Source organism: Trichophyton benhamiae (genome assembly GCF_000151125.1).
Source record: "Trichophyton benhamiae CBS 112371 chromosome Unknown Abenha-G-c-322p01.r1, whole genome shotgun sequence".
NCBI classification, from domain to species: Eukaryota; Fungi; Ascomycota; class Eurotiomycetes; order Onygenales; family Arthrodermataceae; genus Trichophyton; species Trichophyton benhamiae.
Window position 1 is genome coordinate 1,051,776 of NW_003315110.1, and position 13,895 is coordinate 1,065,670.

General features: G+C 46.8%; 3 protein-coding genes across 3 annotated transcripts; 1 reads left to right on the top strand and 2 right to left on the bottom strand.

Annotated features, from left to right (window-relative positions):
* Window positions 1-941: 941 nt before the first annotated feature.
* On the top strand, window positions 942-5,712 carry ARB_06200 (chromosome segregation protein Spc105, putative; the record flags this gene model as incomplete). Its single annotated transcript, XM_003015842.1, has 5 exons — window positions 942-1,124; window positions 1,187-1,541; window positions 1,598-4,137; window positions 4,205-4,826; window positions 4,916-5,712. The coding sequence occupies 5 exons, from the start codon at window positions 942-944 to the stop codon at window positions 5,710-5,712; spliced, it is 4,497 nt and encodes a 1,498-aa protein (XP_003015888.1).
* A 2,309-nt stretch (window positions 5,713-8,021) lies between these two features.
* On the bottom strand, window positions 8,022-9,365 carry ARB_06201 (uncharacterized protein; the record flags this gene model as incomplete). Its single annotated transcript, XM_003015843.1, has 3 exons — window positions 8,022-8,891; window positions 8,951-9,084; window positions 9,248-9,365. The coding sequence occupies 3 exons, from the start codon at window positions 9,363-9,365 to the stop codon at window positions 8,022-8,024; spliced, it is 1,122 nt and encodes a 373-aa protein (XP_003015889.1).
* Window positions 9,366-10,185: 820 nt separating this feature from the next.
* ARB_06202 (uncharacterized protein) lies at window positions 10,186-13,548 on the bottom strand (the record flags this gene model as incomplete). The annotated part of the gene is made up of 1 exon (XM_003015844.1): window positions 10,186-13,548. One exon carries the CDS (start codon window positions 13,546-13,548, stop codon window positions 10,186-10,188), a length of 3,363 nt encoding a protein of 1,120 aa, XP_003015890.1.
* Between the last annotated feature and the right edge of the window lie 347 nt (window positions 13,549-13,895).

A 13,895-nucleotide genomic window follows, 5' to 3' on the forward strand; every position in this document is an offset into this window, starting at 1 on the left:
TTCTTATAGGTATGTTCCCGAGATTGGCACAGAACGGGGGCTTCAGAGTATTCTCAGTCTCAGCCAGTCCGCATTGTAGTAACGAGCCCTTCCATGAACAAGCATGGGCGCTTCAAATTCTCATTTTCCATTTTCTTTTCTTGGGACCTCCGTCCGGTGCCTATCTCGAAACCCCTTGCAAGAAAAACCGCGATTGTCCCAGGTTTGAATCCTTTGCCGTGTGCATACCAATGTAGTTTCCCTCAATGGCGGTCTTTGGTGTCCTGAAGCCCAGACCAACGTCCTTGTACCATCTTCGTCCACCCTTTCCGACAGACTTGCTCTTGGACTTTACTTTGGAGTTGGTGAAGATGTGCGGCTGCTTCATAAAGGCACGCTCCGACTGGACGGTCAACTCGGTCGCCATGGTTGCGGTATTCCAACTCCTGCTCGCGCGGGTAAATGGGCTATGGTTGGAAAGGTCGGAAAGGTCGTCGTCGTGAGTCCGCAAAGTTCGTCGAAAGGTGCGAGAGAGTGTCGAATCTTCCTTCGGGCTTTGACTTTCGATCTTTTTTCTCGCCAATTTCCAATGTGGGAGAGAAAGTAGGGCTCCATCCCAAATACGGTATAGCGTATCTTGGCTTAGGGCTTTTGCTTTGTTTACAGCGCTAGTCCCGATACGGTAATATGATATCTTTAACGCGACTTCAAGCTCGTTTTTCCAGGGGGGCAACAGCATCTACAGACATCTCGACTTGGAGGCGCAGGATGCGGCTTAGGGGAAAACGACTGTGAAGTCATTGCACGGCGCTGGAAGCTGGCTCATTATCTTGGGAATCCCCGTTTTTGGTTTTGTCGTTTGTTATTTTGCCCTGCCGAGCGATATATGAGCTGCAATGTCATCCTATACCCGCGATCCGAGCAACGTTGCTCGCGTGAGAGCTCGACGCTCACTAGCGCAGATGCCCCATAGAGGCAGCGGCATCGATATTGACAAAGAGAATGTGACTACGGACTTCAGTGCTGCTCAGAAGCAGAGCAATATACCTTCTAGGGCATTGGGGAATGATAAGCGGTCTCGTAGTAAGAGTCTGGGACCTGGAGGGTTGGATCTCTTGAAAAATGGCGGCAATGATAGAAGAAAGGTGCGCAGTTTTTGTACGCTTGTGTGTCCGCCTTTGGGCTAGAGTTAACCTTCCTTTACTAGTCTACCGCCGCTGTTCAATTGAAGTCGATACTGAAGCCGACGATTCCCGTCTCGCCAATAAGCCATATTCCAAGCTTTGCTGAAACACGCAGGAAAACACCACATCGTGACGGTTTTGGGAGTAATCATAAACCATCCGGGAATGATGATCTTATTGACCTTTCGACCCCCGCTGTGCCAGTTGTCGGTACTGACAGTTTGATCAACCCGTTCGATAATTTCAACCCGATACCACCGTCTAGAGCCAAAGACATGGCCGCACAGAGAGAAAGGGAAGAAAAAGAACGAATTGAGCGGGAGAGGGAGAAGAAGAAGGCAATCCTAGAACAGCGAGCTGCACGAAGGAAATCTATGGGTAACAAATATATCCTTGAATTCGTTGTTGATGATAGTTCTAATTTTCTATTCTAGCGAATCGCCGAGTTTCGTTTGCGCCTGAGGCAACGCTACATACTTGGAATGTTGTCGAGCTAATGGAAGATTCAACCGCTTCCACGGGTGCTAATACGACTCGCAGGAATTCCTCGTTGATGGCTGGTCACAGAAATCAGGGGTCAGATGAGTCTGAACCACCATCCTCACCAGGAAAATATGAACTTGAGGACGCCAATCCACCTCAATCAGCAGCTCATCTGGAAGAACTGGCCGATGAAGCATTTTCTTCTAGCCCCTTCAGTGGTGGCTCCGCTGCTGAGAATGATACTGGTTTTCCCCAAGGAAATATGGAAATGGGGAGTGACTCGCTAAGCTCAGGGCCTGAAGATGAGAGCACGAGTATGAGCATGGAAAACGTTACGGAACAGCCTCTTTCGTCCGAGTCCAATGACTCCTCCCCCAATTCTAGTAGTTTGGATCGATCGTTGAAGAAAGCCGCTCTGGCGGCAGGCACCAGAGGTATCGAATTTGACGAGAATGGAGATCTATCCATGGAGTTCACTGGTCATGAAATTGTTGGTGCTTTTCAACCCTGGGTTAAAAAAGGATCGAGCGCAAAATTTGATGCTGAAGACCTTACCTCTCGCTTTGACCAGGAGAACATTGGTTCCACAAAAATGGCTGCGTCAAATCCTATTAGAGCAGCTCAAGTTAACGAGGATGATGGAGATATGAGCATGGACATTACAAAACCGGTTGGTGGTATACTTCGGAGGAAAAGCAATATAACTAGCGGCAGCAGTGAAGGGATCCGTCCGTATCCGAATTACCAAAACTATGGCTATCAACAGGCCTCTCGTCGAACGTCAGCCATAACAAATCTTGGAGACCAGACAATGGAGTTTACAAACGTCATCGGCGGTATCAAAAGTGCCTCCCCTAGAAGGCCTGACACAGAGAGCAATGTCGATACGGATGAGGAAATGACCATGGAGTTTACCAACGTCTTGGGTGGGGTCCTTAACAAACAAAAGTTCGAAAGGAAAGATGATTACGCATCTCAAGAAGACCCAAAATACAGTCATGGTGATGAAGGGGATATAACATATCCTAATCTAGGAGAGGATGATATGGAGATGACCGGTGCGGTCGGTGGAATATTGCCCCCAATTGAAGAGCGAACAGAGCCCTCCGATGACGGGACTATGGGGATGGATATGACAAACGCTGTGGGCAAAATTCTTGCACCCTTTCAGGTCAACAACCTAAAGGGCAAGAACAGGATATTTGACGAATATGAAGAGGGCCCCCCAAGCTCCCCATTTCAAGAAAATATACCTGCATCTCCTGCCAGAGCCCCGTTGCCGCCACATCCAGATCTGGTCACATCAGAAGGTGGGAGTCCATTGCGGGCGATACCCAGGTTGAACAGTACTTCTCGACAACCATCTAGCTCTCCCAGAAGATCAACGTCCCAGCAGTCATCTCCAGGCAAAGGCCATTCAACTCTCTCGAAACAACGGTCACCACGTGCAGTCAGGCAACTAACGCCTGCCACCCCTGAAGGAAGCCCCATTAAACCTAAGTCAAGAAGTGCATCACCTCAAAAGCGACATATTTCGCAAACAAATCAGCCCCCTGTCAAAGCTATACCTGCTTCTTTGTTCCAGAGAAACTCGCTGACAGGGCAATCGACACCAACTTTTGTTTTGAAAGCATTAAACCATGCTTCTCACGGTATCAACGAGGCACGGGGTTCGCCACGAATTGCTGAAATATTAGACAGACGGCGCTCTATTGGGGAAGATGCCCAAGAGTTTGTTTTGAAACCAACTCCCAGTCGAGGCGTCAAGTTTGATGATATGTTAAAAACTGGGCAAGAGTACGAAAAGGGGAATGAAGAGGATACTTTCCCCAGGACTAGTCAAGAATCTGAAAAGGAGACAACTCTTAATTTAAGAGAACTGATTTCAAGCCTTACCCCAAAGAAAAACAAGCTCAAAGGACGCAAGAGCCTTCATGTGGGTGCAGCTAGAGGTCTTCTCGGGAAACGCCCCCCTGAGCTTGATATGGAAGATGCCGATGAAGATCTGACACCACAAAAGCGCCTCCGAGGAAGGGAAGCTAGCCCGGTTAAAAATATTAAGCTACCCGCCCCCGCTTCAATCGCCGATACTGTTGGTCGACCTAGTCAACGAACCCTCCATTATGACAGGAATGTGTCGCCATTCATCGATAAAAATATTTCTCCTGCAAAAAACAGCGCCTCTCCCAAGGACAATGTGGTGCATACTCCAAATGACCAAGCTTCCATACAGGAGGAGGCCAAGGAAGAGAATAACATTTCACCTGCAGGCATTACCACCCCAGTTGAACCAATAAAGCTTTCCGACTTTCTTGAAATGACCAATATACACTTTATGGAGTTGACAACAACGAAACGAAGACATACCATTGCTCCTGGAAGCCCCGAAAAATGTGGTACAGAGAGCCTGCAGGGGGCAAAGGAGTTTGGCCTCGAGGACCGTGTCGCTGCTGGATTCTGCACTTTACCGATGCTTGAGTTATACCAACATGTAAGCTCACCACTTGGGATCTTCGAGTCTAGAAGAAATCATGTCCCTCAACTAACGCAATTCACAGTCGTGCCGAGAACTTAAATCATATATTTCTGAAGGTCGACGCATCATCCGATCTATAGAAGCAGAGACATACGCGGAAAATCCCCCGTTGTTCCAGGAGTATATCACAGCCACGCCGGATATTCGGCTATTGATGGATAATCAATTCCGTAATGTCAAAACTCACGCGCGGCTATTAAGTAAGGAAATGTGGTATGAATGGCGAATGAAACTACTGGAAGGCTTGAAACAAGGTCTAGATCGGCATCTTGACGAAATGAAGCAGGACGATGCGATTCTCTCGAGGAAGGAAAACATTCTGGCGAATGTGGTTCCCGGCTTAGTTGAGAGGCATGACAAGCTAAAGATTGATTCCCAAAATCTCCAGAAAGTGATAGATGAAATCGAAAGCTGCGACCAAGAGGAACTGCGGGATGCCAGAAAGAAGCTTCTAGCTGTTGAAACCGAACTCTCCGGTTACAAAGATAAATACACTCAGGCACAGAGTAGGCTTGAGACGAAGAGTGACTTGCTAGAGAAAGCCCAAGCGCGAAAAGAAGAATTGTTGCAAGAGATTCGCGAAGCTGAGAGTATCAAAGAGGAATGCCGTGGTTGGGATGGGAAAGAGGTCCGAGTGTTACAGGGTAAGCTGATTTCCATACATTTAACCCAACATTTGCCCTCTAGAATTGATAAGCTGACTAGTCTTGCACAGATTCTGTTCACTCTCTAGAGAAACAGACTGGTTGGACTATCATCTCTGCAAAACCAAGCATGGATGTTGTGAAAGGCACTACTCTCTCGATGCGGTATGGCGGAGAGCTTCAACTCGACTGTAATCCAAGCCATATTCACGCCCTTTCACAAAATTTAATCAAGGGTGAACGACAAGCCCCTCAGCACGATACCTTGCCCTTGACCTTGACATATGCCCCCAAGGGAAATGGGCCGCAATATGCCGCTGTAAATCCTAGCCCAGGAGCTTCTTTAATCCTTAATGCTATACGCATGCAGGTTTCCTATGCTTTGCTATCCCCCGTTTCGTTGAAGCAATTGCTGAGTGGCATTGCGAGATGTTGGGAGACTGCAAAGTCTTTGCAAGAAGAAATTAGAATGCTAGGATATTGCGGAATTGTTAGCATCAAACCAATAGGGACCAGGCAATCTGAGCCCATGCAGTTGAAAATTCGCTGCACTCTGCTAGGCAACATAAAAGACAAAATCTCACCAGAGAAAGTCAATCAACTAAAGAAGAAACAAGGAGAACGAGCAAGGGTTGATATTGACTTCATTGCAAAGCCAAAAGCTCTTGACAAATATGCTGACGGTCCAAATATTGGCGTTGGGGTAGATTTTGATGCCGCTGCAAGCACAGTATATGGATTTGAACCCTCCAATGATTCCCAAACGCATGATTTGCGTATGAATGATCTCTTGACCAAACTGATGGAAAAGCCCAACCAGAGTTTTGGCGGTGGTCTGTTAAGAGCCACAGTGAAAGCCGTTGAGAAGAGAGTGTTCCATGCATAAGTGAACTAGGGCATTGCATTGTTTTTGGTATGTCAGCGTTGTATAAATGAATAACGACTTGATCAGCAATTGGTGTGGATCTGTTGGGTTTGGGAATTAGCATGGGGATCTATATAGGTTATTTGCATCTTCCCATTTACTACTAAATTATATTATTTAATTAGAGGATTGCCGGCATAACGCCTCTTACTACCCGTTTTAAACTACACGATGGCAATCAAGATAAACGGTGCTCGATTGCTACCCACAGCACGCCACGGATAGATATATGATGCATTGCCTAATGTGGCGCTTGGGTTAATCAACAAATTGTCGAATGCAACTGCAACGTCATACAGTTTGCACTTCGACTCGTCTGATCAGATATATTGCGCCACTTGGGTAATATAAAAGCGCTTACACACCTGGATTTTTCCGCTTTTTCTTCATCCGTCCGGACACCTCAATACCCTACAACCCAAGGCATATTTGTTAATAATTGACACCTACGCAACATTGAGAATGGTCACCGAAAGCCAAAAAGGAAGTATTTTTCTCTGCACTTGTTCAAATTATCATTGGGCATTGGCCCAACCATCGAACAGATGTTTGACGACTTAGGAATATTCTACATCTCTGACCTACTTCGGAAAGTCAAAGGATGGTTCCAAATCCCGGAGAACTATGACAAACAGGTAAAGTGGATTGAGGAAATGGATGAAACGTTCAATAATCACGACTTCTTGCTACAAGAAACATCTTCCTCAGGGAGCTCTTTATCTAGCGTGCAATTGAAGGGAAGCTTGGGCAGACTATAAAGCCGCTTTACTCCGGTCCTAGGCACTGGAAAGAGAAGCTACGAGATGCGGGCTATAAAACTTGGACAATCCAGAAGGAAATGCACGAAAGATACCTAAACCAACCTGACGGCCCAATCTCCCGGCAATATGGTATCTCTCTGTCTAGAAAGGACCAAATTTTAGCCAACAATCCAGCCAAATATCTGTCACAGAGACGTCTGGTGCAGCTTTGCAAGACACGGGGTGGGTGCTGCGCAAGGTCCTGCCAGTGTTGTTTAAAACCGCGCGGCCTTTATCCTGATAAAAGCTTGTACTATGGCCATTGTTCTCTTGGGTGCGGATGCTGTGTTCGCCATGAGAACAAGTATAGCGCACGAAGAAGGGACCGGGAGCGGTAGCAGCGTTAACGTACGTAGGAGTCTGGGAAGAAATCAAGGTTCGGATATGGAGTGTGTAACTAGATGAGGAGCCATAGCTGTAGAATAATCCTAATATACAGCCACAACTAACTGCCTGTTAGAACGAGAATCCCGCTGTGTACGTATTCAGTCAAGGCCAGCCAAATAACATCCGCCAGCTACCAGTTATTTTGTCTGGATATCTTTCTCTCACGTCAGTCAACTTCTCTATACATAGCTGTAGTCCATGCAGATAGTATATTAATTATATACAAACAATGCCTCGTTGGCAGATTCTTGTTATTGTGTTACTGTTCCATGAGAAAAACACTTCATAGATTATATTGGGAAAGCCAGACAGGTATAATTTCAGGAGTTATTCCTTTATACCCCCTATAACTCTCCCTTAGTAGGCTTCCATGGAGGATATATATGTAGGGTAATTGTCTGCTAGCTTGTAGCAACATGTTACCAAAAATTTAACGGGGGATATCAAAAAAAGTAGAATATGGACCCCTTCACATCAGCTATTTACCTAAGATACATCCATAACCAGTACACTAGGTGCCAGTTGCTGTGATTCAATGATATTAGATACGAGGGAATCAGGTCAACCTAAAAGGCGTGCACACAAATTGGCAGCAAAGAGGCTGGATATTCCATTTAACAATACTTTTAATTTTCAAACCGCTGGCTCATTTGCAGCTACTTTAGATATGACATTACAACATTAACATTAAAAGGGCACTAATGGTGCAAACCCATACATAAAAAACAGCCAACAATGACACATCTTTTAAGGATTCGAGTACTTGGGCTAGTTGGCAACTGCGGAGGAAAGTAGTATATCCCCACTGGAATTACACCACTCATGTAGCCACTCGGTACTCACTTTACCTATGACCAGCTCCAAAAGCAGTAGCTCAAAGACATAAGACGAAAGACAATGATACACAGGTGAGCAACGTGTTCTTTACACATCAGGGACAACAATGGGTATTAAGTTCGTGTGGGATCATGTCACTGAGTTGGTTCCTAATGGGCGGGTGATTCGAAGCAAGGCTTTACAGAAATCTTTAGGGTATAAGCAAGAGGAGGTTAGGTGGGGCAAGGTAAGATCACACAAGCTGCTTTACGCAGCAACTTGTGCTCTCTCCTCCTCTCTCACTGCATCACCATTCTGGACAACCTCATCATCTTCATAGATATCATCGTCCTCTGCTTGTGACGGGGTATAATTGGGGTGTTGCTCCGCTGGCACCCAAGAGTCACGATCTCCACGCATTGACTGTTCATGGCTGCCCATGCCTCCTCCATCAGCACGAGCTTTTGAGATGTTGTTCCGCCTTCGTTGGGATAAAGTTCGAGACCGTGTGGAAAGCTTTGAGTGAACTGCCGCGCCGGACGAGACCCAATTTGTCAATGCGTCCTCACAGTCTTGGATTATAGCTTTGCTGGCATCATATCCGTCATAAGCTGCTCGTGTTTCGCCAGGGGTAACGGGCGTGTCATCAATCAGTTCAACAAGGTGCTTTCCGTAGCCTGCAATAATTGCTAATTTCTCACAGTGCTCCCTCAAGGCGTCAAACTGGTAGTTGAAGGCAGCCTTGACTTTCTCGCGGGTAATATTTGAAAGTTGCGCTTCAGCAACAAGAGATTCTGCTTCAGCTCGGACAAGCTCTTGCTCTAATACGACCAGGCGGGGTGAGTTAGGATCCTTGTATTTAAGCTGCGCAATCTGATCAGTGATCTTTTGTTTGCCTAGCGTGGAGTTAGTAAGATGGCGTGTGACGGAAAGCAGAATAAGAATAGACTCACGGTCTCTGCTGGGTTGAACGGAAGCTTCAATGTTACGGATACTCTTGATTGTTACCCGATATTGGTCGTACCGATCGATGAATTGGTCTTCCAGCTCGCCAATTTCATATATTAGGACCCCAAGTTTGTCAGTGATATCAGAAACATCGTCATCACAGCCTTCCCCCCACAGAGATAGTTGTTGCTACCAGCTAGGTTAGAATCTATGCCATGCATTTGGGTATTCGCCAGTGGGAGACGTACTGCAACATCCATTCGCTCTCTGCCGACCAATTCCATACTGCGCATGACATTTTTCTCCATCTTCACAAGTTGTGAAAGCTTCTTGGCGAGATCAGGGCCAAAACTGCCGGCGGCTGTTTTGCGGAAAGCATGGCCTAAAGAAGAGTATATCGTTAGCCGGGGGATATACCAGGGATATAAGCTATGTCATTATTGGTATATTTTCCCTCTACCAATCGAGGGCTCCTTGGTATGTCCCAGGCAAGTCTGGAGATGCAGCAAAGCGAATCCTTTCGCCAGAGAACAAGCAAAACATACCAAGGCTTGTGTTCCCAAAAAGTCTGTTGGTCTTGGTCGACGAGATGGGTGGCGGGGGGCTCTCAATTTGGGAAGCAGTGGGCGCACGAGTCTGGCGCAAAGAATAGGTTCGGTGCATATTGAACGGCAGCACGTATGAAGAATCCAAACAGTAACGAAAGAAATAGGAATCAAAAATGCCAATCAGTCAACGGAAAGCAGACGACTGTATAGCGCCGTAAATTCCTCCAATCCTCCTTCTTCTTGCCTGTGCTATAGGAAGGAACGGAAGGAAATCGACGAAATCAACGGCCTTCTGCTGTCAGCGGCGCAGAGAGTGATAGAGAGTGACTTTGCAGCCTCAGCAGCAGTATTCCAGCGGTAGCAATTGGCGGTATAATCGGTTAATCAGGGTGCGGTATCGTTGCAAGGGACCGGCGGACGTCTGGAGGCGATGTTGGGTGTTTGAGCTTGGGTGGGAAGAGTTGGGCGTTTGTTTTGTTATTAAATATTCGGAAGGATGATGACGTCGTTGATGACTCAGCATATCCCTCCTTTCAGCCGCTTCCACGGTCTGTCACACAAGCGGCTTTGTTCGATTTGACAGTTTGGTATCTGTAGGGATACAAAGGAGCGAAGTTACTATTAGGGGGGCCCCTTGCAGGAGAGTGGCTTGTCTCTACTTTCGCCCACCGTCCCTCCGCCAGACTCAAGTTGCAGCCCATCAAACGTCACATCGCTTTTCTACGTCATGTCTCCACCGGGACTGCCAACATTGTGAATGAATCTGAAACGGAGACGGGGATTTACATTTGGTAGTTCAATCTAGAACAGCTGTGCTGGCTTCTCATTCGTGCAGATCATCGGAGAATTATCCGTGAGCTGCTCAAAAAGTCAATTGATAAGTGAGGGTGGCTGTACAAATTGCCGCTGAAGCTCTTATTCATATCCAAGTACAATTATATCCTCGTGTCTTTTGCTTTTTTCCTGGCCTTGCGTGGGGGCTGCTTGCTGGCAGTTTCATCGTCTACATCGATGGATGTGTCGGTGGCTCTGGTCCGTCGTCTCGATGCTGCAGAGGCATTATCATCACTTCCAACAACTCTTTCAGCTGAATTGGTGTCCTCGTCGATGGACGAGCCCAAAGTTGTTTGTTTTGCTTCTGCTTGGTTCCTCAACCTTCCAAAAGCTTTTTCAATACGACTTTTGCCTGCAGTCCGCTGTCGAGGGGCAAAGGCTCCTGCGCCCTGAGGGCCTTGGAAGAACCCAGTTATATTTGATTGGGTACCCTCCTGCTCTCTTCGGTTTGCATCCCGTATTACGGGGACGAGGACTTCATCGGTCCGTTCTGGTGACCATCCGACTGTTGCCATTAGGAATTGTCTCACAGCATCCAAATCAGGAACTCCCCATTTAAACTCAGAGGGATCGGAATCTACCTCGGGCTCCAGATAAGCCTTCTCAACCGCTTTGTCTGGGAAACCTGGAGGTAAAAATAGCTTCGTGATATTCTTTTTAAACTTCTTGCGGAACCCTGCATGGGGATCATCGGGGATTTTATTTCCTAACTGGACTTGTGACCACCAGTCCTTGAACTCTTCCAAGTCCGAAAATTCCGTGAGTATCTCAAGCGCCGTCACAGGACCTATGCCTGGAATCCCCTCCGTATAGTCACTCCCTAGCAAGTGGGAAAAGCTGACGAGCTTTTTCCTATCCAATGTGTATTCCTTCTCTAGGTCGCTTGAAAGATAGCACTCCACATATTTCGATTGGTTGAACATGTTTTTGTAGATCCGGGTGCCTCCAAATAAAAATGTATCGCTATCGTCTGTGACGATACCGTCAACTAGCCCTAAAGCCACGAGTTCCGCACATTGTGCCTCAGCTTCCATTGGAGCCGTAATGTACGGAAGCCCAAATAATCGTAGTAATTGCTGACATTCTGTAACCATGATTTGAGATACTTCATCAGCATCCCGTCTATCCTTCTTCTGTTGGGAACGAAGTTGCTTCAGTTCCTGCTCATAGTCAAAAGCATTTTCAGCTTGACTCTTAGAATTCAAAGTTGAAGCAAAGCGGGCATGCTCCTCAGCTTCCATAGCCAGCTGATACATCAGTTCGTCATCTTCTGGATCGGAATACTCGTCATCCGCGTCAGGATACCCTCCCAATTGGTTCTCCGAGCCTTCAGCTTCCACATTGAAAGTCGAAGGGCCAGAAGGCAGAGTCTGTGTAACTTCATCTCTAGCCCCAAGGCTTAGTGGCATAGGCATGGTGCTGGGTACATCTTCGCTGGATTTAGACAACTTTTGAGGTTGGCGAATCCCTTCAACTTCCTCAGATATTGACTTCAATGTGGTATCTTCTGGTACATCAGGAGAAATGTGACTGGCAGTGCTTAGTGAGTGGTCAGTGGTCATGGTTTTTTCATCCTGCAATTTCACCGGGGAGGTCGGTAGCTGGGCACTGCCACTCGGCGTGGGAGATGCCAGGTCAATGACTTCGTTCTCGGCGCCCTTATCGTCGTCGCTATCTGTTATATCTATCGCATTTGAGCGAGAGAGAATATTGCTAGTTTGTAATGACTGGTGGTAGTTCTTAACTTGAGACTCCTCTTTTGATATGAACTCCTTTTGTTCAGATGGACCCGTAAACCAAGGAGGAAGCGGTTGGGCTTCTTTTCCTTTGGGTTCAGAAATCTCAAAATCTCCAGCATCTGTATCTTCTGGGACTTTATTCGCGCTAAGAGGTTCCTGCGGACCCCTGATTACCCTCAGCGGTTCAAATGGTAGCGGGCCAGAGAATGGGTGCGAAGGCTGGGTGTTACTCGCTGGTTGTTTTGTAACCTTAGATTTGGCCAAGGCAGAGAAGAACTCCATATCATCATCACTATCTGACTGGCTTGGGATATCTTTCACATTGGTTGGGTCACTGGTGGTAGCTCTTCCTACCCACTCTTCAAGTACAGGATGATCGGCTTCAGGTATATCTTCCAGGGATAAGTCAATTGCTCTGGAAAGATCTTTAGCTTCTTCGGCTTCTAAATGCTCGAAAAGTTCATCAACCCCAGCAGCCTCTGCTTCTGCCCCATCATCAACAAACAAGGCATCGTCCACACCACCTTCAGTGGCTTCCATCGCGTCCGTCGCCAACTGTGTGCGGCGCTGTTGTGCGATAGACTCGTCGAATACACCTGGTTCAAATATCGGCAGCTTTGGAAGGCGATTGAGGCCTTCAATTGGTACGTCCTCGAACTCTTCGCCCTCATCATCGTCGTCCAGCAAATGGCTTTCCTCCTGTTTATCTACTTCAATGGGCTTGTTTATAGAAGAGCCTTCTTTATTACCCAAAACACCTAGAGCCCATCCACCTTCGACTCCACTGTCTTTCACTAGTATGTACTCCCTGTCTCTCTCTCCAGCAACTCGGGAAGACCCGCTTCCATAAGCAAGATTATCACCATTCATCCCATTGAGATTCATGAGGCGTTGAGTAAGGCTATTACGCTCAGCCACTCGCTCTATTTGGAATCTGGAAAAGGCCATGCGATCCGGAAACATGGTGTCTAGCTGGTCTTTAGAATACCCCATTCGTAGCCTGCTTCGAAGCCTGGCAGCGTTCAGTATATTATACCGATCGCTAGCGGGTAGGCTAAGGAAAAATGGCCCATCAAAGTCAATTTTTGAAAAATCATAGAGATTGATATTTTCACCAGACTTAAACTGCTGTGCGTAAGCTTCCAGTTCTTCGTGTGACATGATCCTAGGGTCATTCGGTGCGCCCATCTCTGCTAGAGACATCTCCAGCTCTGGAAGATGATACGCATCAGTTTTCCTAAACGGTCTATTTCTTTGCCTCTCTGCCTTGGTCATTAGGATTTCTTCAGCATAGACTAATTCGTCTGGCAGCTGTTCCTCCTCTTGCGGTTCATGTTGAGACTTTGTTTTTCTTCTTGCTGCTTCCTCCTCAGCCTGCCTTTGGATTTGAATGGCCAACAATTTGCTAGCAGTTCTTGCAGCATCTTCTCTTCTTCCTTCTCTGCGTCTCTTTCGGTTTGCAATCGTCTGCCGCTTAAGTATCGGTGCACCACCGTCAAAAACGAAGACCGGCTTAATGCCAAAATAGAGTAGTTTGCATATTCGCCTGAAAAACCCAACGATATGTGCATTTCGTAGAGCATTGCCCTCTTTATCACGTACGGCTTTGAGAAATTGGTATATCCATATAGATGCATCGATGGCGAGCCTCCTCTTGTTAAGGGTTTCAAGTTTGATAAGCCGCGCGCAAGGCTTTACGACCGTCCAAAGACCGGTCACACCCATGACGTATAGCCAGCGGCAGTATTGACACGTACAGCACAATGCTTGCCAACATCACAGCTTGTACTCCCGTGCCTGTCTCTAGATAGATAGAGTCTTCGTGGATGAAGTGAACATGAGTCGAGAAGACCGAAGCTTCAGCCACTTCAGCCTGTTAGTTCAAGGCACCAGCTTAGTCATCATGGAGACGCGTGATCACATGTTTATATGAGGCTCTAAACCTTGTTTTGCACTCAAACCTTGTTCCCCTCCAAAATTGAACATGAAAATTGATAATTTCCTGGAGGGGCAGAGGGTTGGTTATAGGATAAATTATTGATATGAATAAGGTACCATTTCATAGGAATTTT